This window comes from Vanellus vanellus, assembly GCF_965231255.1.
Source record: "Vanellus vanellus genome assembly, chromosome: 3".
NCBI lineage: Eukaryota > Metazoa > Chordata > Aves > Charadriiformes > Charadriidae > Vanellus > Vanellus vanellus.
In genome coordinates this window covers 98,788,949-98,812,914 of record NC_138907.1, presented here as the reverse complement: position 1 = coordinate 98,812,914, position 23,966 = coordinate 98,788,949, and the positions used below count along the sequence as shown (strand labels likewise).

The 23,966-nt window shown below is 38.8% G+C and overlaps 1 protein-coding gene across 1 annotated transcript in view; it reads right to left on the bottom strand.

Moving 5' to 3' along the window:
* Positions 1-23,966, bottom strand: part of EYS (eyes shut homolog) — a gene marked incomplete at both ends in the record, with an annotated part of 840,074 nt that overhangs the window by 787,276 nt on the left and 28,832 nt on the right. The window contains one exon of the mRNA XM_082480747.1: positions 16,185-16,438. Within this exon, the coding sequence (XP_082336873.1) occupies positions 16,185-16,438 (254 nt within the window). The remainder of the gene's footprint in view (positions 1-16,184; positions 16,439-23,966) is intronic.

Genomic DNA, 23,966 nt, shown 5'->3' with positions numbered 1-23,966 from the left:
AGCTTTTTTCCATTATACAAAATTACTATATTCAGACAATTTTTGTTCAGCTGTGTCAATCATTTTCTTTCATTTCACTCACTGTCTCCTTTGAAAAAGAATGGGAGAATAACATTGCATATGAAAATCAGGCCAACACTAATTTACAGACAGTTGTGTGTAACAGTAGAGTTCAGCATATGTTCTACAGAAAGTTGTCAGTATTATGATACTGAATATTTCTCTTTCTCCATGTAATACAAAGGAAATCACTGAAGAATATTTAATGAGGCAAAATACAGATGAGAGGGAATGAAATAATTGAGAGCAAAGGCAGGAAGTATAGTGAAATGAAGATTTGTAATCTACAATAAGGGGTTGCTTTGATTTGTAACAGGAAAACCTATTCCCAGCCACGGATATATGAAGGCAAATCATATGTTCAGTACTTATCACAGGTCAGCAGCGTACAAAGCATGCTGGGCTTTCTGTGAACCTCACAGAAGATAAAACCAAAACGAATGCTGAAATTCCTCTGAATTCTTTGCACTGCGTGAAATATTTGGTCTTTTATCTGCAACACATGTACATGCCCTCTCATACAATCATATGAACCAAGACAGTCAGGTCTCAAAGCCTGTATTTTGTGAATCTACTAGATATAAAACCCCCTAATTGGAGAAGCCCATAGTAGCACCAAGGTTCTCTTCCACACATAAACTTAAGACAGAGTGGCTCCTATTAAGTTTTTTTTTCGTACCTCTAAACATGGGTCTGCATTTTTCATAGGACTTCAAGATATCTGGATGAAAAAGGGGAGACACAAGCAGAGACCAGGGAGAGTTCAGTTAACTCAGTAAACTAAAAGGATATCTCCTACCAGCAGCTGCTGAGTGCTGCTTAGAATGTATTGTGTCACCAGTGAGGAAAACAGACAGTCAGAACTGGCCAAAATATAAATCCTTTTCTAGTTGATTTTCCTTTTTAAAATTTTTCTTTGAAGTGCTAATAAAGTAACACCACTATGCGCAACATTTCTGATCTAATTCTGATATTTTGCTTTCCTTATGTTTTCTAGTTCAGCTCCATTTCCACAGTTAAGTCCCTGATTATGGTAGGTCTCTTTTGAGGAAGGTAAATGGAAATGCATTGACATCTGCTCTCTTCTGCATAGACAAATGGAGAGTAGCACAAACAGAGTTTCCTCTAGAAGTAAATCATCTGACCACAAGCCACGGGTAAACTGCAGCATGTAAAAAAACCCAAAACCTCTATGAAACAGATTCATTCACTTCCTTTGAGTTTTTGTGTACTCCTAATAGATAAAAGCTTAAAATAAAGAAAATGCAATTCTAAGGGAAATAATGGAATAAGATCATCCCCATTGACTCGTCATATCCAAGATTTGTGAAAATCTTACTGCCTTTTTGTGAAGATGGCTTTGTTTTCCTCTTGAAACTAAGGCAGCAAAGTGTGGCACAAGGATTACGAGGTGGTGATTTGGCAAGAGAAGGGTTAAAAAACAAAACCCCAAGCTCTACACATCTGATAAGCGGAGACTCGCTGGAGCTTGTGGGCCATAAACCTTGGTAAAAGGTTAAGAGGTTGCAGGAAGGCGCCACCTGATGAATAGGTCTTAAGTGGGGCACGCACCTACGAGGTGATAACAATGGGCTGTGAAAAGTGCCAAGAAAGCCCCTAACAACGGCCTTCTGATGTTATCGTTAGCCAATTAGAAGTAGTAGGGTTAGTTGTACGTTTGAAAGATCCAATCAGAGTGTGATGCGATCTTTATATAACCCCTGAAAGTTTTCGAATAAACGACTTTCTGCTTGCATCAAGCTGCGTCCCGTTTCCCAATTGTAGCAGCAAAGCTCTGTTATGGAACTGGAGAGTACCACAATTTTAAGACATGGCCTTAACAGGTATAATTACACTGCCTTGTGAAATGTTCTTATCCATCTCCTTTGATTTTCTTTTCTTTTCGGGATAGGAAACTGGGTGTGGCATTCAGCAGGAAAATGAGTTAACTATATCTAGGCTTATGATTACAGATCTATATTTTAAAACTGAGTATTCAGGGTGAAATTCAGTTCCCTAAATGTCAGTATCTAATGCAATATAGGATATCCTGTATTCAGTCTCCAGAAAATACTCCTTGGGGGATGAAATGGACAATAAGCAGAGAAAGCTGCAACAGTTTTATAACAGTACCAAAAATTGGTCATACAGGCTGGAAATCCTGACGGGATGGTAGAAAATAAGAGAAAAGAACAAAGGCACGGAGGGCAGCTTGTCAACTGAGGAGTATTTCCAAAAAGGAACAAAAAGTAGCATGTACTGGGCAAGGTGAACCCTTTGAGGCATTCAAAAGCAAAATGACACCTGATCAAAAGGTTAATTCTGTGGCCATGTTTTGACTGAACTGTATGAAATGATACAACACCTGGGGAGTTCTGAAAGGGTGATGAAATAATGAAGGCTAGAGGAATTCGGGACATAAGATGAACATTAAGGCTTCAGCTGTGTTGAGGAGCAGTAACAAAACCTGATTGTGTGTAGAAAAGGTGAGAAAGGACTCAAAGCCACTCTCCCCTTCCAAGTCTGAAAGAAAGCATGATTCTGTCACTATGAGAAAGGATGCAGAAAAAGATAATTTATTTTGCGTCTTCATTTGGAAAAAAAAAAATATCTGTTATAATGTATAGCTATGAAATTCCCACCAGTGGCATCAGGCACTGAGTTTCATTTCTGATGTCATGCCACTAGCCCCCATTATTTTTAGATGTCAATGAGTACAGTTTTTCTTAATGTATTAATCTATATTGCAACACTTCATAGATTAAAAGATTTAGTTCTAATTTAGATAATTAATCCCAATTGTCTGAACTAATGCTGTACAGTAGAGATATACCAGTTTAACAGAAAACTGTCTGGTTTCAGGTATTTTGCTTTTATTTACCTATGGCCGTGCTAGATGTGTATCAATTCCATTCTTCATGTAGAAGAACAAGGAAATGGAAAAAGAAAAATACCTGCTCTGATAGCAAAGGTGTTGATTTTATGCTGGAGGCTGTTATTACAGCTAAATTACCTCAGTTGACAAAGAAGCAATTACATGCCACTCAGTCTCATCTTAGTTATCAAGCACTGAGAATACCTTTCTCATAACTGATGAAAATATTTGCGAAAACTATTGACTGTTTTACAAGTTGTGCTAGCTAACAGTATTTGCAAATGGTTTCGAAAGATATCAAACTTTCTGAAATATTTCAGTTGAAAATGCTCTTAGCACATCAAATACGGATAGTTCACTGTTTTTTTTTTTTCCTGACAAACTTGCAGTATTGTTCACATACATAGCTAAGACTTTAATTTCTATGCACCTCTGTTACCGGTCCTTCAGGATCACTTTTGTTTTCCTTCTAATTTTGTTGTCTAGCCACTGAAAAATATACTATTTACAGATATGAAAAACTGATATTATTTTTTATCTAAAAGTTAACAGTGCAGTTTGGTAATTCTGTACATCTCAGAAAAGGCTAGGAGAATAGCATTTTTTTTTCCTACGAATCACATTAAAACATGGAAAAGCCTTCACGTTTTAGTGTAATTTCTGCCAATCAAATGCACATGTAGTGAAAATAAAGGTAATTGCTTTTTGTGTACTGTAGACAACAGCTAGCTCTTCTGGTAACGTGCCATAACATGGAGTGTCATTAAACTCGTAGTTGCACTTGACAAAAGGCATGTCTCAAAATTTCTTGCAATTAGTTGCTAGAGAAATTTAAAAATTCATGTCCTCAGCGTAGAAAGGCAATACATGAACAGTATTTTCTAAATATTTCAGAGAGAATCAAAGAAACTCTGAAGCTACTGTGAGACCATATTTTCTGAGTATTCCAGACATTAAAAAAGCTGGACACGTACAGAGAAGCTTTTTTTTTTTCAGTATGCAGCTAATCTCAGCTACACATTTGAAATCAATGATGAGAACCTTTTTTAAACATCACAGAAAACCCACTAATTGGCTACAAATTACTTTCAACATCAAAGTATGTTAATATAAATATTTTCTAGGTTTCCACTTTTAAGGTTAACATTAATACAACACATCCAAACGTAATTAGTAGTAAAATGTAATATTTAATTAGTTATTTAAAAAATCATAGCTTAGGGTCTGAATTCCTAAACAATTTACAGGGAACATGTCACCAAATTCTGAAATAGAATGTTAAAACTGATCACAAGCTGATTCTACTTTTATTAAATCTATAGTGTGTTTTATCCTGTATAAAACTGAAGTGTTCTTAAAACATATAACAAATAATTACAGCTGCATAGGAAAGTCTGTCAGTCTTGCAAATTGCTTAGCCTGATGTTTGACAGCAACATTTTCTACAGGCACATTGATGATACACAAGAGACAGTTTATTCTGCAGGGACACAAAAGTCTTGAGAAGAGCCTAAGGACATAAGGAGGTGCATGCTAAAAAATTTGGCATTTAGTCCTCCATCTGTTGCAACTTTGTTTAAAGAAAATCATGCTATTTTAGCAAATGGAGACATTCTGAAGTTCTCAGATAAATATAACTGGAGATCAAAGAAAACAAAGAAATATTCCTTTTCATAAATACAATGGGTAAAGCCTCGTTGAATATTCCTTCACTCTAAAATTAAGACCACTAAATTGAAAGTTTGCACCTTTCAGTTGTTCAAACTTTGGATGTTTTATTTCTGCTTAACTTAAACTCTTTAACATCACACTTTATCTGGAATAATTGAACTATTTTTAGATTTTGCAGAATATCCACAAAACTGATTTTTATTTTGCTATCAGAATAATTTAACTTTGTATCATTCTCATATATAATATTCTGCAATATTCACTCAAAGAGTTAGGGTCAGTGGCTTGATATCCAAGTGGTGAGCAGTGATGGGTGGTATTCCTCAGGGGTTGGTGTTGGGACCGGTGCTGTTTAACATCTTTGGCAGCAACATGGACAGTGGTATTGAGAGCACCCTCAGCAAGCTTGCCAATGACACCAAGCTTTGTGGAGCAGTCAACACACTGGAGAAGAGGGAAGCCATCCAGAGGGACCTGGACAGGCTTGCGATGTGGGCGTGTGCAAACCTCATGAAGTGCAACAAGGCCAAGTCAAGATCCTGCACATGGGCCAGGGCAATCCCATGGACAAATAGAGGCTTGGCAGACAATGGATTGAGAGCAGCCCTGAGGAGAAGGACTTGGGGGTATTAGTGGATGAGAAGCTCAACATGAGCTGGCAATGTGCGATTGCAGCCCAGAAAGACAACCGTATCCCGGGCTGCATCAAAAGAAGTGTGGTCAGCAGGTCGAGGGAGGTGACTCTGCTCTCATGAGAGCTCACCTGGAGTACTGCATCCAGCTTTGGAGCCCCCAACATAAGAAGGACAGGGACCTGTTGGAACAGGCCCAGAGGAGGGCCATGAAGATGATCAAAGGGCTGGAGCACCTCTCCTGTGAATATGGGCTGAGAAATTTGGGGTTGTTCAGCCTGGAGAAGACAAGATTCTGGGGAGGCCTTATAGCAGCCTTCCAGTATCTGAAGGGGGCCTACAAAAAGGCTGGGGTGGGACTTTTTACAAGGGCATGTAGTGATAGGACAGGGGGCAATGGCTTCCAACTGGAAGATGGTAGATTTATAGTGGATATCAGGAAGAAATTCTTCACTGTAAGGGTGGTAAGGCACTAGAACAGTTTGCTCAGGCAAGTGGTGGAGGCCCCATCCCTGGAAGTGGTCAAGACAAGGCTGGATGTGGCTTTGAGCAACTTGGTCTAGTGGGAGGTGTTCCTGGCCCTGGCAGGGGGGTGGGACTAGATGATCTTTAAGGTCCCTTCCAACCCAAACCATTCTATGTTTCTATGAAATTAGAATAAAACTGGAATTGATTTAAGAGTTTATCATCTCAATGTAATACATATTATGTCTAAGTATCTCTTATTAATTGCCACCACTGTTATTAACATCTCTGTCTGAATCACAGAATGGTCAGGGTTGGAAGGGACCTCAGGAGATCTAGTCCAACCCCCCTGCCAGAGCAGGGTCACCTACAGCAAGTTGCACAGGATGGCATCCAGGTGGGTTTTGAATGTCTCCAGAGTGGGAGACTCTACAACTTCTCTGGGCAGCCTGTTCCAGTGCTCTGCCACCCTCAAAGTAAAGAAGTTCCTCCTCATGTTAAGATGGAACTTCCTATGCTTAAGTTTGTGCCCATTGCCTCTTGTCCTATCACTGGGCACCACTGAAAAAAGCCTGTTCCCATCCCCCTGACACCCTCCCGTTAAGTATTTATAACTATTGATAAAATCCCCCCTCAGTCTTCTTTTCTCTAGACTAAAAAGACCCAAATCCCTCAGCCTTTCCTCATATGAAAGATGCTCCAATCCCCTCATCATCTTTGTAGCCCTTTGCTGGACCCTCTCCAGCAGATCCCTGTCCTTGAACTGGGGATCCCAGAACTGGACACAATACTCCAGATGTGGCCTCACCAGGGCAGAGTAGAGCGGGAGGATGACATCCCTTGACCTACTGGCCACACTCTTCTTGATGTACCTCAGAATGCCATTGGTCTTCTTGGCCACAAGGGCATGTTGTTGGCTCATGGTCATCCTGTTGTCTACCAGGACTCCCAGGTCCCTTTCCACAGAGCTGCTCTCCAGGAGGTCAGCCCCCAACCTGTACTGATGCGTGGGGTTATTCCTCCCCAGGTGCAGTACCCTACATTTACCCTTGTTGAATTTCATAAGATTTCTCTCTGACCAACTCTCCAGCCTGTCCATGTCACACGGTATGGCAGCACAGCCTTCTGGCGTGTCAGCCACTCCTCCCAGTTTTGTGTCATCAGTAAACTCGCTGATGGTACACTCTATCCCTTCATCCAGGTCATTGATCAATATATTGAACAGGACTGGACCCGGTACTGACCCCTGAGGGCCACCACTTGTTACTGACCTCCAACTAGACTCTGCACCACTAACCACAACCCTCTGAGCTCTATCTGTCAGCCACTGTTTATTCCACCCCACTGTCCATTCATCTAACCCACACTTTCTAAGCTTGCCTGTGAGGATGATGTGGGAGACAGTGTCAAAAGCCTTGCTGTTACAAAACACATGCAAAAATATCAAAATACGAAGTTTCATTACATATATTTTATACCAACTTTTGTTTTATAGGCATAATGGGAAAAAGTTTGATAATGCAAAGACAGACAGAATGATCACAATTAAAAAAAGGATATCTAAGAATTTTTTTTTAACTAAATAAAACCTCCTTACTTAAGGAAATATTGCTTCAAGACATAAGCTGAATCTCTCTATTCCCAGATCAGATGGAAAGCAAATGATTTAAAATTCTACTTAATGTAATCTTAATGAACTACTGCTGAAAAAAATAAAAGGGTTTTTTACAGTTCAACTAGTATCCAAAACAGTAACAATATATTTGAAGGTTGTCTTCACAACACTCCTGCCTTATTGTCCACCACTCTGTAAAATGTATAAATATATGAAGCATTCAAATCATGTAGCTGAGAACAAATGGTGTAATTTTGTTGCTTTCCAAGCAACATAAGTTATTGTGTTAGATAAGAGGGGTATCAGCCTGAGTAACATTTCTGCTTACTTTGCAGAAGATGCAGTTATGAGAAAGCAAGAAGGATGGTCCAGGTGTGGCCTTAGTGGACTTAACTGATATTTCCCTTTCTCAAGTTTGTTGTTCTACACACCTGGTCATTTTTTTTTCTTTTATTCAAAGTCCTTTCTGTATAAGAAATTGCAATAGTTAAAAATCCAAACCATTTTTATTTATTATGGATTTGCTTCATACAGGGTAAACGTTTCTGTGAATTGATTGAAACTGATTTACATGACATTGTCTTAAATCACTTCACTGGCTTAGCTTCTCTGAAAGAGTTTTAACTCAGAGAAAGTCTGTAGCTCTTCAACTGTAAACTGCCAAGAGGCCGGCTCATCTCTCTCCGTGGGATTACACTGTACATCCGACAGGCAGGCTACATTGGCACAGGGTGCCGAGGATAATCGGTCTCCCCAGGCAGAAAAAGCCAGCCAGAGGCCCCGTGGAGGCTGCACTGCCCGATGCCCTGAGCCTCGTGCCCAGCGCAATGCTGTTTGGTGCTGGAGAGGTGGGAGCAGACTTGAGCTGTGCTCAGAGGATGGCCTTACACTATTAAAATAGGAACTGTGTGAATGGAAATGGAAGCAGGTATTTCAAACACAGAAAGTTTGTGTGAACAAACCAACTGAACTCAATTGTCTTTCTTTGCGCAGCAGAAATAACAATTTATTAATTTCAGGTGACCCTGCTATGACAAGCAGATATCAGGGCCCTGAGGACACTAACAGGCCTTAATTCCCCTAAGCAGCCCCACCTGGGACCTTCCCACACACCCTGCCATTGTCCAACCAGCTCCTTTTCAGATCAGCTCTACTCAGCTGTAGGCATGCAGATGTGGCCTGAGCTACTTTGTAGATGTGTCTGTTCTCAGTCCTGCCTCTGGCCTTGTCTCAAGAATGGACTTCATCCCACACTGTAAGTAATTTTTCTCTTTGGATGGACCCCTGATATATATATTGTAGTTTTGTCTTTGGTCCTGTCTTCTGTTGCCTCTAACTTGCTTCCATGGATGGGCCCTGGACCTGGCCCATTGCTTGAGATGGCTGGGGCTCATGAGGGACCTTGTTACCAGCTGCTGGCTCTGCCCACCCTGTTTAGATGCTGCAGGACTGTGCCTTGCTTAGTGATGGCACTGCCTGCACTGGGGTTACACTTGGATCTTGGTCTATAGCTCCCCTCACGGAGCAGCCTTGCTCTTGCTCCTCATTGTTAACAGGGTCAATCTTCATTCTGTATTAGGGTGTTCATCAGCTGTTCTAGAGTTTATTTGTACAAAAGATTAAGTTCCTAAACTTACTTGTATTGAAAAGGATTGGTTTTCACACAACTTAATGTATTTTCCTTCAAGATTTGTTTTTCTTAATGGCATTGAGGATACACTGTTTGCATCTATCACAGAAGGGTGAAACTATTTAAAAAACATCAGAACAACTTAAAACCAATGAATAACTTAGTGAAATACAGACACTTAAATACTTCCACAGATAAACTCCAAATCTTGAGTGGACTTGTCTGATGTATTTGTGGAATAAAAAAGTAAAACCAAAGCACAGATATTCAAAGTAATAGAATGATATTAAAAATTCCCACATGCCATTTTCCTCTCTTGGACAAAAGGAGAGAATACTGAAGAGTATCATCTATAGAATATATTAATGCCAAACTCAAAAAGCCACTGGAAGGCCTACACTGGTGATGAGCATTAATACTATTACTCGTTATTTGCATGTGGGTAAAGCAATGATGGATCAGTATCTTGCTGTGTGAGGTACAGTATATATTCAGAAAAAAAAAAAAAGATTTTCCAAATCTTAACTATAGAATCAATATCATATAAATACAAACCCTCAAGAAAAAACAATGAGGCAATATTGCCTATCTACTTAGAGTTCTCAGCAGCTGTCTTCACATTTTTGTAGGCATCTAAACAAACACGAGTTTTCATGAAGGATGTGTTTGGATAAAGACAGACTTTTTTCAAATACTTTCAAGAAGAATTTCTTCTAAACCAGAAATGAAATACCAGTCATCATGAAAGCTGGAATCCTTTGATATGGAACACTGATGTTTTGAGATAGAGTGAACACAAGGATACAGAAGAAGGGATAGACTGGGAATGACTTTGAAGGTGAACAGAATTATGTTATGTTTGAAGAACTGAGCCAGGAGAGGGCAACATAGAGGTTCATCACATGATCAAAAGGATGGAGTAATTTTGTTGAAAAAATTATTTACTCCATTTTTAAAGATCATACTGCGAACTTGCAAGTTTAATATAGGCCAAATTCTCTTGTAGGCCGTGCAGAGTACTCCAGATATCTACAAAATGTCTCCATATTAAAGTTTATATCACAAGCACGGTTTACAGTTCAAAAGTGGTACACGATGTTACAAAGTATTTGTTTTTACTGTGCAAATACCCAAGCCTTGGATTTTTTATGAACTTGTTTTTTACCAAATCAGATCATGCTTTTCATGTCGACAAATCCCATTACAGTAACTAAGGGGTCCCTAGCTAAGAGAATGTAAAGCATTTGAGAAATGCTGATAAACATCAGATAGATCAATCACCTAGACAGAGGAGACAGATATGAGATGTCTATGTAAAATTTTTTGCCGAAATAAAAAGTGACTCTAATGTTATATCAAAGAGTACCCAGGGATTCATTTATTAGCAGGAGACAAACCAAGTTGGTGACTGGGAACTCATGGCTTATTTGCAAATCTATGAATCCTAGTACACAAAGCATGATAGTTCCCCAAAGAAGTACAGCCTCTGGAGCAACAATAACTTCTGTTTTACTCTTTAGTTTATTCACTATTGCCTTTGATATTTCATCTGAAATTGAATTTACTATTTATGAAGAAAAATGAAGTACATCTGGATATGTAAAAGTGTTGAATTACAGACGAATGACATAACAAACACACACAAAAAGAAATGAGATAAGAATAAATGTGTTTGTTTTTTTTAATATTGCACTGAGATACTCTTCACTGATTCATAATGTGCAGTTAAGAACGAGCTTCATCTCTTCTGTGCTGGAAAATATTCCATGATCATAAACCACTGGAGACTACATGAAAATGGAATTGCTAGGGTAGTAATAATATTTTTATAAGTTTAAACAGCCTTTTATTAATTGTTTGTAGTTTATACTTTCTGAAAAATCAGAATTCCATATATTCAGTACATGTGATAATGAGTAATACTGTGAATTTTTTTTTTCTTTCAATTTGCTTCTATGGAAATATTATTATATAATACCTCATTCAGTGATAAAATAAATAAATAAAAAAGAGAGTATTTCCCAGTAATATATCATTTATAGAAGCAAGCCTTCATGTTCACAGAGTCACAGAATTGTTGAGGTTGGACGTGACTTTTGGAGGTCATCTTGTTCCTGCTTGAGCAGGGGGGGTTGGGCACCTACAGCCAGTTTCTCAGGACCTGTCCAGATTCCTTTTGAATACTGTATGGATGGAGACTCCACAACCTCCATGGCCAACCTGTGCCAGTGTTCAGTCACCATCACAGTATAAAAAAACAAACCAAAACAAAAAGTATTTCCTGATGTTCAAATAGCACCTTCTGTGTTTCACTTTGCCCATTTCATCTGGTCCTGTCACTGTACGCTGCTGAAAAGAGCCCAGTTCCATCTTCGTTGCGCCCTCCTTTCAGGTACTTATATACATTGATGACTCCTCCCTGAGCCTTCTTTTCTCCAGGCTGAACAGTCTCAGCTCCCTTAGCCTTTCCGTGTAGAAGAGACGTTCCTTAGTCATCTTAGTGGCTCTTCATTGCACTCTCTCCAGGAGTTCCATGTTTCTCTTGTATTTGGGAGCCCAGAGCACAGTGCTCCAGGTGTGGCCTCAGTATCAGTGCTGAGGAGAAGGATCTCTCCCTTGACCTGCTGGCAAATTGCCTCCTAATGCAGCCTTCATTGTCACAAGGGCACATTACTGGCTCACATTCAACCTGAAGTCCACAAGGACCTCCAGGTTCTTCTCTGCAAAGCTGCTTTCCAGCTGGTCAGTCCCCAGCATGTATTGGTGCTTGGGGTTATTCATCCCCAGATGCTGGACTTCCTACTTCTCCTTCTTGAGCTTCATGAGATTAATGTCAGTCCATTTGTCCAGCCTGTTGAAGTCCCTCTGGATGGCAGCATGACCCTCTGATGTATCAACCACTCCTCCCAGTTTTGTGTCATCAGCAAACTTGCTGAGAGTACACTCTGCCCCATCAGCCAGATCATTAATGAAGATGTTAAATAGGACTGGACCAACTATTGACCCCTGGGGTAAGCCACTAGTTAGTAGCCTCCAACTTGACTTTGTGCCACTGATCACCACCCTCCGGGCCTGGTTGTTCATCCAGTTTTCAATTTGTCTCTCTGTCTGCTCATCAACTTTTTCATGATGTTATTGGAAACAGTTCCAAAAGCCTTGCTAATGTCAAGGTAGAAAATACATGCTGTTCTCCCCTCATCTGCCAAGCCATTGTAGAAGTTTATCAAGTTGGTTAAGCATGACTCACCCTTGGTGAATCCATACTGACTACTCCAGATGATTTTTTTGTCATTTATGGCTTTCATGACTCACTGTTCCATCACCTTACTAGTGATTGAGGCAAGGCCTCAGCCTGGAGTTCTCCAGATCTTCTTGAAGATAGGAATAACATTTGTTTTCCTCCAGTCTTTGGGCACTTCTCCTAATGACCATGATCAATTAAAGTTTATAAACCATGACCTTGCAATGACATCTGCTAGCTCCCACAGCTTTTGTGGGTTCATCCCATCAGGGCCTATGGACTTAAGTATATCCAGTTTGCCTAAGTATTTTCTGGCCTGAGCCTCTTCCACCAAGGGTATGTCTTCCTTGCTCTAGACTTTCCCTCTGGTCTCTAGGTCTGGATTTCTGAGGAACAGCCTCAGTACAGACTGAGACAAAGGCAGCATTCAGTACCTCAAACTTTTCCATGTCCAGTGTCATCAAGTCCCCATCTCACTGAGCACTGGGCCCACATTTTCCCTACTTTCCCCTTTGTCACCTACGTACTTGTAGAAGCCCATTTTCTTGTCTTTCACATCCCTTGTCAGATTCAACTGCATTGGAGCTTTGGCTTCCCTAAACTTATCACTGCATGTTTAGATAACGTCTCTGTGCTTGCTCCTAGGTTACCTGTCCTTGCTTCCACCCTCTGTATGTTTCCTTCTTTGTGTTTGAGTTTGGCCAGGAGCTCCTTGATCATCCATGCAGACCTCTTGGGATTTTTGCCTGACTGTCTGCTCTTTGAGTTGAACTTCTCTTGAGATTGGAGGAGGTGATAGGCTTTCTTGGGCCACTCTTCCCTCCAGGGCTTTATCCCATGGGACTCTTCCAAGCGGATCTTGTACTCCACTGTATTGTCTCTGCAGCTGGGGTGGTTGAAGTCCCCCATTAAGACCAGCGAAGTCCAAAATAAGGGTTGATTTTTCAGCAGCGAAATGGAAATATGTCAGATTTTGAACAGGTGAGTCAAATATTTTTTTCTCTTCTCTTGTAGTCGGACATTTAGTTGTGTTGTCTTAATGGGATTTAGGCTACCCTAGGGACAATTCTCTGTTTTGTTACACATTTGTTAATAAATGAGCACGAAGAGGAAAAATCATCTTTTATTAAATGTGTATTCAAATGAGCAAGAAATTATATACTCAAACACAGGACAAAAAACCTGCTAATATGTATCAAATACATAGCATCATAGAATTGTTTAGATTGGAAGGGGCCTGTAAGATCATCAAGTCCAACCATCAACCTAACACTGCCAAAAACACCACTAAACCATGTCCTTAAGCACCACTTCTCCCTGTCTTTTAAATACCTCCAGGGATGGTGATTCCACCACTTCCCTGGGCAGCCTGTTCCAATGCTTAACAACCCTTTCTGTGAAGAACTTTGTCCCAATATCCAATCCAAACCTCCCCTGGCATAACTGGAGGCCATTTCCCCTTGTTCTATCGCTTGTTACTAGTGAGAAGAGACCAACTCCAACCTCTCTACAACCTCCTTTCAGGCAGATGTAGAGAGCAATTAAGTCTCCCCTGAGCCTCCTTTTTTGCAGACTAAACAACCCCAGTTCCCTCAGCCGCTCCTCATAAGACTTGTTCTCTTGACCCCTCACTGACTTGGTTGCCTGTCTCTGGACACACTCCAGCACCTCTATGTCTTTCTTGTAGTGAGGGGCCCAAAACTGAATACAGTTCTTGAGGTGGGGCCTCACCAGTGCTGAGTATGGGGGGATGATCACTTCCCTAGCCCTGCTTGCCACACTATTCCTGATACAGGCCAGGATGCCATCGGCGTTCTTGGCCACCTGGGCACACTGCCAGCTCATACTCAGCCGGCTGTTGACCAACACCCCCAGGTCCTTCTCCGCTGGGCAGCTTTCCAGCCATTCTTCCCTAAGTCTGTAATGCCACATGAGGATGTTGTGACCCAAGTGCAGCACCTGGCACTTGGCCTTGTTGAACTTCATACCATTGGCCTTGGTCCATTGATCCAGCCTGTCCAGATCTGTCTGCAGAGCCTTCCCACCCTCAAGCAGATTGACACTCCCGCCCAGCTTGGTGTAGCCTGCAAACTTACTGAGAATGCACTTGATCCTCTTCTCCAAGTCATTGATAAAGATATTAAAAAGAATGGTCCCCAGCACCAACCTCTTGGGAACACCACTTGAGACTGGCCGCCATCTGGATTAAGTCCATTCACCACAACCCTTTGGGCCCGGCCATCCAGACAGGTTTTTACCCAGCCAGGTTTTTACCCAGTTTTACATAAACCTGTGTATATATGTAAATGAATATAAACAATTTGAAATTTAAAATCTTAGTGTTGAAACACCAAAAGTAAGTGCATCTAGCTAGAATTTATAATGAAAAAATAGCACTGAAGTTATAATTACTTAATAGCTCAGCACTTTGGCAGAAAGATCCAAATGTGTTATCTCAGTGGTTTAACTGGGACTTACAAATCTAGTACTGCGCATGCTCCCTGAATTGGAGCAAAAGCCCTCAGCAACTTGGAAGAATAAACTGTAAATTAATGGTTAGTTAGTGTAGCTGGCACTGTGCATACTGTACTATTTATTTTCGTCTTTGTTAGTGTTAGTATACCACAGATTGTCAATAATGATAGAGAAGCATTCAGAGCATTAATGCTTGTGCTCGATGTTGTAGACTAAAGGCTGGGAATGCAACACTTCAGTATTGCTGAATCCAAAATGATTTTCTGCCTCCCACATGTAGTCTGAATATTGGGGTATTCACACAAAACAGAAAATTAGGACTAATAAGAATCATGTTATCAGCTTGTGTGGGATTGATTCATCTAACCCAATGCAGAAATCTACAGCCCATCTCATCCTAGAACAGATGTCTAAGATAGGCAGATGTCCTATCTCCACTGAGTAGAAGGAGAGTCTGAACAACTTACTGAAATATAGCTGTTTATATTCCATGCATGCAGAGAGATGATACGGCTGATCTCATGCTTAGATTTTCCTGTTCTGTACCAAAACACTCATTCTTATTAGCCTGTGTATGACTAAATCCATTACACCTAGGACTGCATAACAGTGAAATAAAAACAATACACTTAAAATTGTGTTTTGGAACTTGATAGATATGGGTATTTTTTTTGCCAACAGCATCAAAGCTCGTGCTCAGAATTGTACATTTAGTGGAGGGAAGGTCAGCTGAGGTATAATTAGGAGACACATTGTGCCAGTTTTGGCTGGGGTAGAGTAATTTTCTTCATAGTAGCTAGTATGGGGCTATGTTTTGGATTTTTGTTGGAAACAGAGTTGATAATACAGGGATATTTTAGGTATTGCTGAGCAGTGCTTACACACAGTCAAGGCCTTTTCTGCTCCTTGTCCTGCCTCACCAGCGAGTAAGCTGGGGGTGCACAAAAAGTTGGGAGGCGACACAGCCAGGACAGCTGACCCTAACTGACCAAAGGGATATTCCATACCATATAACGTCATGCTCAGAGTGTAAACTAGGGGAAAAGTTGGCCGGGGGGACACTGCTTAGAGCCTGTCTGGGAACCAGTTGTTTCGTGCTAAGCAATTGTTTTTCATTTGCATCACTTGTCTTATGGGTTTTATTTCTCTCTTCCCCCCTCCCCCCCTCATTACAATTTATTATTATTATTAATTTATTTCAATTATTAAACTGTTCTTATCTCAACCCATGAGTTTTCTCACTTTTACCCTTTCAATTCTTCCTTTTCCCCCTGCCCCAATCCTGCTTGGGGAAGGGGGGGAGTGAGCGAGAGGCTGTGTGGTGTTTAGTTGCAGGCTGGGGTTAAACTACGACAACAATCTAAGAGTTTCCATGCTAATTCAGTTAAAACTCTTGTACGTCATACAAACACACAAATACATATATATGTAATTGTTATTAAACAGTCATATGAACACCCCTTACATAGAATTGAACAATCGCATCTGTAGTACAAGGCACTTCAAAAGAGAAAACTTACCTTTGAACCCAGCAGCACAATGACATGAAAAGTGGCCAATTAAATCCACACAGGTAGCTCCATTTCTGCAAGGTGAACTTGAGCATTCATTAATTTCAACTTCACAGAAGGGTCCTTCATATCCAGGCACACAGTTACAGCTGTAATTATGCAAGTGGTCCTGACAGAAACCATGCTCAGAGCACTGGTTTCCAATGCAGTTGTCTATATCAAGTTCACAAAATGTACCAGTGTAACCAAGGGGACATATGCACCTGTTATTGAAATGAGAGAAGAAAAAAAAAAAACAAAACCAAACCAAAATACAACACACCAGTCTTGAAGATGTAGGTCAATAATGACTAATAACGTTAACGATATTTTCACTTTGAATTACTCACAAATGAATTGCAATTTTTTTTCAATCTTCTTTCTTTACTTTTAATTAATCACTAAGTAACTTTGTTTCACATACACTGCTTGCAACAGTTAAATGGAACTGCACAGTCATCGATATCTTAGCTGTTTAGATGGGACAAAGCAGTAGCTATATAGTTTTTAATATCAAACTTCCAATGACAATATTCAAATAGAAAACTGGTATAAACTATAAGTATTGTGCATTTTAATAATTTATTTTCTGAAAATTATTAGTTGCTTGCCACAATATCACTAAGAGAAAAAACAATATTACATCCTGCTTGCTCTAGGTATAAAATCAGTATAAAAATGGTTTACCGTTACAAAGGTTGCAATTTCTGTCTGTAACTGAAAAAAAAAAAATCTACACAATTTCAAAGAAATTCAGCAGGATATTTTTTACCCACAATGTAGGTTGACATATAAATTGCATAAGACTGGAGATGACTTTTTCATGCTTCCGTTTCTCCCAATATTTTTCTGATATATGAATGAAAACAAAGCTGGATTATCTCATAGTTGATTCACATCTCAGAAAATTAGAAAATCCCTTGCACTTGGCAATATGTTCTTTGGTTGATCCTCTCCTTATCATTTCCAGAGGTCTCCTCACAAGGGAGGAGATAATCTTACGATAATCTCATATATTCTTGATCCACAGAGATGCTATCTAGAAGCTGGAAAGAACTAACATGTTAAGGAAGCCTTGATTATAGCAATTTCCCCTACTGATCCATCTGGCAAAAAGGGTATTTTTTTCTTTAACAGAAGTAAATGTTCGTGTGGCTGTTTGCTTCAGTCCTTGCTTAATATTCCTGCATTTTTATGTTAGACTTTTGGAAATTTCCACTTCGACATTCTTTCTATTCCTATCACAATTCCAACAGGATAATTGTAAGTCAGTAGGAAAAAGACCCCATGAAAGATTCCATGTACAGAAAGGATTCTATAAAAGATAGCATGATGGTAGCTATTTTGAATGTAATTTCACAAAAGCTTTTTGCAATCTAACTTTTGGACAAAAGAAGTTATAACCATATCCACCACTGGTTTACTTTGTTCTCTGTTCAGTCATGCTCTCATTTTACCTGCAATTCTTCCTGGCAAGGGAGAATTTGAAAGACCAAAGAACTTTGTCTATGTACAAACTAGAGATCGAGAAGGGCAGAATACTGGGGGAGCTCTATCTATCATAATACTAATGAAATACTTCTGAAGAAAAAGGAAGAAGGAAAAGGGATATGTATAAAATGATAGCTCCCAGTGTTTAATCCAATTAACTGTTTTTTTTTCTCCCAAGGTAATCTGTGGCCGTTAGTGCAGAGTTCAAGAGTAGCTTCAGAGCACATAAAAAATTAGGTGATTTTTCCCTTTCATGTTGTGACTAAAAGAAATCACAATAAAGAAGGTACTTTTATAAGGAGATATTGTTGGTTGTTATGTGGAAGTCTACAGTGAGCTGAGTTTAGAGATGGTTTAGTCACTTTCTTATAATTAAAAAGCTTTTAATCGATTGAAAAACTAGGTGCTATTAGAAAATAAAATGGTTAATTCTTTAAACAGCAAAATCACCAAGTGATTGAGCCACAATTATTATTTTTTATATGTATATAAACAAATATCAGCTGCTTTTCTTTCCACTGGCTCCTTACTGAAAGGTCCAGGCTTCCCCGTCAGACTTCTGTCAACTTTGTGTCTTTTTGATCCCTAGGAAATTTTTTCATAATTCCTGAGGCCTGGCTTTGTGCTCCCTTGTGTCTCAAGGTGCATCTGTATAACTATTTTAGATCAGATGAGGATAAACCTTTTATGATTAGTTTCCTGGCGGTTCCAAATTGCAGTGTTTTGTATCACATTTCAGACCAGTATCAGAGCAGTATCAGAGCGTGTAAAATTGATTCATTTCAGATGAAACTAAATAAGTAGATGTGATCCATAGAGTACAGCTGATACATACCAGATGCTAATGGGCTTTTAGTTCAAGGACCAAAATAGAGCTTGCTTGAAGGAAGCCCTCAACATCTTGTATAGGGTTGTTGTGAGTCCTTCAGCATCACCATTTCTGCTTTACAGATCCATTGATACTACACTGAAGTACTAAGTAGGTATAGCTACTGTATTCCTCTTCCAACCTCAGTCTCTCCTTAGCAAAGGAGAAATCTGCCCCTTCTCTTGAGAGCTCCAGCTGCTTCTCTTTCTCACTTTTTAAAGGATTAAGTTCACACAAATCATCTCATCCAGCTGTTTTACAACTAAATGTAAATGTTGATTTACATAAAATTTTATTATGCATAAACATGTAAAGCACATGCACTTTTAGTTACCTTTAGTGGCACAGTTTGTGAATCCACCGACAGTAAAAGTTCAGTATGGAAACAACAAGCAATCATACTAATTTTCCTGTCACAGTTAATCACTTTATTTCCTTGGTTAACTATTCTGTAGTAAAAAATGTAATTTTTTTTTACAGTAATGATTAGTGTGTGCATTGTGAAAATGCAACTATTCAATCGTTCTTTGAAAATGTGGCTCTTATCATTAATATTGAATAGAATATTTAACTTACAGCTCTCCTTAACAGGAAAAAGAGGATAAAGTGAAGGAATTTTCTATAATTTCCATCTTATTACTAGTTGTGTAGCCTCTGAGGCCATAGAAGAACTACACGGCAACAGATGTAATGGAGAATCTTCTATTTTCAGTTTCATGCTTCTGATTCCATACTACAAGCAACGATGTTACGAGTATTGTATTTTACAGTGCTTCAGTGTCTGAAGAAATCTAAACCAACTAAGAATGAAATGTCCTTCATTTTTTCCTGGTGAAATTATAACTGGATAACTTTGCATTTAATATGGCTGAACTCCTCCAACAGATAAATCAAGGTCTCATTTTTTAGTTTTTCCATTTCATATTATTACTCATGAAAAATCATGAAGTTTTCTTTTGTCACTCCAGTGTGAAAAGTTTATTTGGTTTAGCTGTTACGTATAGGTTATTGCTTTCTTGAATATACAGAAGCTGTTGTGTTTTTTTTTTTTTACCATGAACATGAAAAAGACATGATTTCAACATAATTAAAAAATAGATTTAAGACTGGATCTTCATGTCATGTGAAAAAAAGTGGCTGACTTATTCAGCTAGTCAATCCCAAATTTGTAGCAGTAGCCCAAAACAATGTAAAACTACAGACTAATGGTGCAGAAAGAGGTTTTCTTCTGTGAGTGTTTACCAAACACATACGTTAATGCAAACAGGAGTATTCTAGTCTTCTTAATAACAAGTTAATTCCTTACTGTGTATTGAGGATTAAAACATCTAAGAATCATTCATTTATTGTTTATAACCCAGATTGAGGTTTAGAGGTGATAAGATTTATAAGTTCAATAAATTCCTTATAAATGTAATTTATAATAATCTACATCAAATTCTAATGACACGTTTACAAATATCTTTAGTACATAACAGCATATATGCAAAACCTGCAAAGGAAGGTTAAAATATGTTTAAATGAATAAGTTAGTGGGTACTTCATAATGTGTCTATTTTTCAATAAATATGGGCCAATTTTATGCAGTAAAAGTCTAAAGTAGCCAGGTCTTAAATTTTGGTGCATTTTTTATTAATTTAACAGCATTAACATATAATAGTTACCACTTACATTAAAGCATGATATTCTCAACAGTACTGTGTACAAAACAGACACAGATTGCACTGTGCATATTTCTTAAATTTAACGTATAGTAGTGTAAGTGCAGGTTTTGGGGCTTTGGATATCAGCATGTGACTGCATTTATTTGTAGCTTTAACATTTTTATAAGATTCTAAATCATCCAAGATGTTAGATATTATCTTTTCATCTCTAAGTCAATCTATGAAATGGATCTTGAACACATTTTTGTTAAACACTGGGCTGGTATAACACTGACATAACTGAACTTCAAATATCTTTTCCTGTCTTTGAAATAATATCAAGACCAATGATCTCTCAGTAATTAAGTCTTTTACACTTGTAGGAGGAAAAATACCATCACCACATTAGATTTTAATGAATACGACCTTGCATTAATACTTCAGCTGCACTAAAATACTGAACATGATATCAAAAGCTTTGAATCATGTATTGATTTGCAGTTTTCATTTGCTGCAAAGCTGAAATACTTCTCTACAATAAATTCAAAAAGAGTTTGTATACAGATGTCTGTGATACCAGAATTTCTGTTTATGAGTGAATCTCTAGCTCAGGAAACTTTTTTTTTTTACCCTTATCAGAGGGATGCCCTGGCTGTGTGCTGACACATCAATGCAGGGGCTCAGCTTTGCCATGGCCTGAGCTGGATTTCAATGCTATAACCCCTGCTCAGAGGCCCAGTCATTGCTCCCTTCCCTGCTCCAGCTTCAGCTCTGGAAATGGCCCCTTTGGCGAGGTGGTGACACCTCCCAGCAAAGACCAGGAGATGCTAATGACACCCCCCAACTATTTCTTCAGGAAGACTAAAATGTCAACCGTACAAACTGGGTGAACCTTGACAGGATGAGCATGGCACTAAAGATAAGGTAAACATGAAGAAGTTTTATATTAAAATTAATGGGAATAACAATAATTTCTTAGCTTCACATATGTCCTCTTTTGTCCATAGCAAGATTTCGAGTACAACAGATCCTGGGAGGGAAAATCAATACCTCAATCTTTTGTTACAAACATGGATTTTAGTAATGGATACCAAACTCAAGTCACAGTTACCTTGTGGTCTGCTTTGCTCCCACACATATCATGTACATGACTGTACGTTACTCCTCCACGGCCTAAATCTAGTTAACATGGCACAATAATTTGATATGCCTGTGAAATAAATGTTAAACAGAGATGTGGAGAAGTGCCCTGGTTTGAGGACACCACGACAAGAAGTCAAACATAAAATTTAGTCTAAGAAGGAACATGTTACGCAAATGAAGATGGTTATGGCATAGCTGCAATGTGTTCCTACCTATGTGGGGTAGGATATAAACCAACACTCAGTAGGATATAACTTTTTATCATTGAAGGTCTAGAACAGCAGGTGTGGGGGTAAACAGGTTGGTACTAGTTAGTCTAGGCAGGGCAGCTGTCTCAAAGTCACCACAGACTCTCTGCACTAAAGAGATGTAGTACGACTTGTGCCATTGAGTAAATAACTGTGTACAATGGATGAACCTTTAAAATAACTGAAAGAAGCCAAAGACCAGACTGAAAATCCAGTTATTTCGATCTGCGCTAGGAGATGGCCCAGCTATTTTCTATCTTGAAACAGAAGGCACATAGAAACACTGAAGCTGGGCGTTAGCAAAGACTTCCCAGTATCTCTCTACTTGTTTTTTAATAAATGTTGTTGTTGGTTTTGTTTTTAATTAAATAGTCCAAGCAAATTAACTGCATTTATTCAGTATTAATTATTTGGTTTTCTAGTTGAAATATGAACTGCACACACATTCATAAATGGACTAAAAGTTTATTTAATGTCACTTTGGCTTTTTGTAAACAACTGTATTCTCTGCAGAAAAGCTGTTGTATAGCTTATTACAGAGATACTCCCTAAGAAATTGTGACATATATTCACCTACCTCCTGGAGTTGTAGCAAAGCGAGGAAAAGTATTTTTCCTCTTTCTCTTGTGGAAGAAACCTATTATTGCTACAGAAAACTGTGTATATCATAGTACTAACTTTATATAGCACTGCCAACTAGGTCCTGTAGTCAAATTCCATATATAGTATAGGATGAGTAAACTTGAAAAAGGAAAATTAGATATAAAAAATAATCTAATCAAACAGTTTAATTCATCCAGCTGGCAGGAAATAGGAAGAGTCAAGGAAGAATAAAAGAATAGAAGCTTTAAATGTTGTGATACTCCAACTATATCTAAATTGTATTTACTTTTCATAATCACAGAATTTTCAGAGCTGGAAGGGACCTCTAGAGATCATCTAGTCCAACTCCCCTGCTAAAGCAGGATTGCCAGAGCACATTACTCAGGACTGCATCCAGGCGGGTCTTGAAAATCTCCAGAGAAGGGGACTCCACAACCTCCCTGGGCAGCCTGTTCCAGTGCTCTGTCACCCTCGCCGTAAAGTGTTTCCGTGTATTTGAACGGAACTTCCTGTGTTCTAACTTGTCCCATTGCCCCTCGTCCTGTTACTTCGAACCATTGAAAAGAGCCTGGCTCCATCCTCCTTCAACCCACCCTTTAGATACTTGTACGCCATCATGCAAATAAGTGTTTCATATTCTAAAGCATTTTATTTAACAATGATATCAGTAGTTAAGGCTTTACTCTTTCCTAGTGAGATTAATTCAAGACTAAATTATACATGCTGAAATTTATATACTGAATACTGAAAAATGAGTTGGCAATTCAAGCTTCACTGTGCATCAAATCTAACTTCTTAATGGGAGGTTTCCCTGCACAGAAACTCATAAAATGTTGACCTCAAATCTGTATATATAGAATAAAATGAGCTTTAGAACATAATAGTTTATCATGACCTTTTAAACAGTGGTAAATCCTACTATACAGCTTCTTCAAATGTCTTAATCTAACAGTTCTCAGTCCTTATTGCTGGATTTTCCTGGGCCTATGATAAGTGTAGAACTTAATCTGAATAAACTGGACTGAAGAAACAGGAGAAATAGGACAGGTAATGGAATTTATTTTTTTTTTTAAATTTTAAATTCTGTTTTTTCCCTCTGTTGCTCCCCTTCACTACATAGACTATAGTAAAATATTTATTAGGATTTATTTCAGTTAGGATCTTGATTGTCCAAAATGTAACACTGGAAAAAAATAAATTTACAAGGGTGAAGAAAACAGAGTAATAACAGCCCCCTGCCTTGGATTTTGAAACAGGACGATCAACTCCTTGAAGAGTTCTTTCTCTTTAATTATTTGTTACATGCTTCTCATTGGGCCATGTTAAATCAGTTCTTCTCTCTCTTCTTCTACAGAGATCATAATGAAATGATAGAGGTTCTTTTGAAAGGAAAATTCAAATAATTTTTATACAACAACACTGTCTATTTACTGAGGTAATGAACCTTCCCTATTTTTTCTCTCAGGTATATATGACCAAAAGTCAAGAGATTATTTTGGTGTGTGGATGCAATTGGTCTATTGCACGGTATCTGCCAGATTCATCATATCAACAACTACACCATTAACCCAGTGGGAGGAGCAGTAATTCTTTGGAGAAGTTATCACTTGAATACATGCTAATTAACTTATGTTACGATATCTCAAACAGCACAGACTCAGCTGGAAGTGCAATAATTCATTTGAATTAATAAGAGGGTTTGTGTCAGTGTGATTGAGGCCACTTTAGTTGTAAGAGAAGCGTCACTAAACCAAAG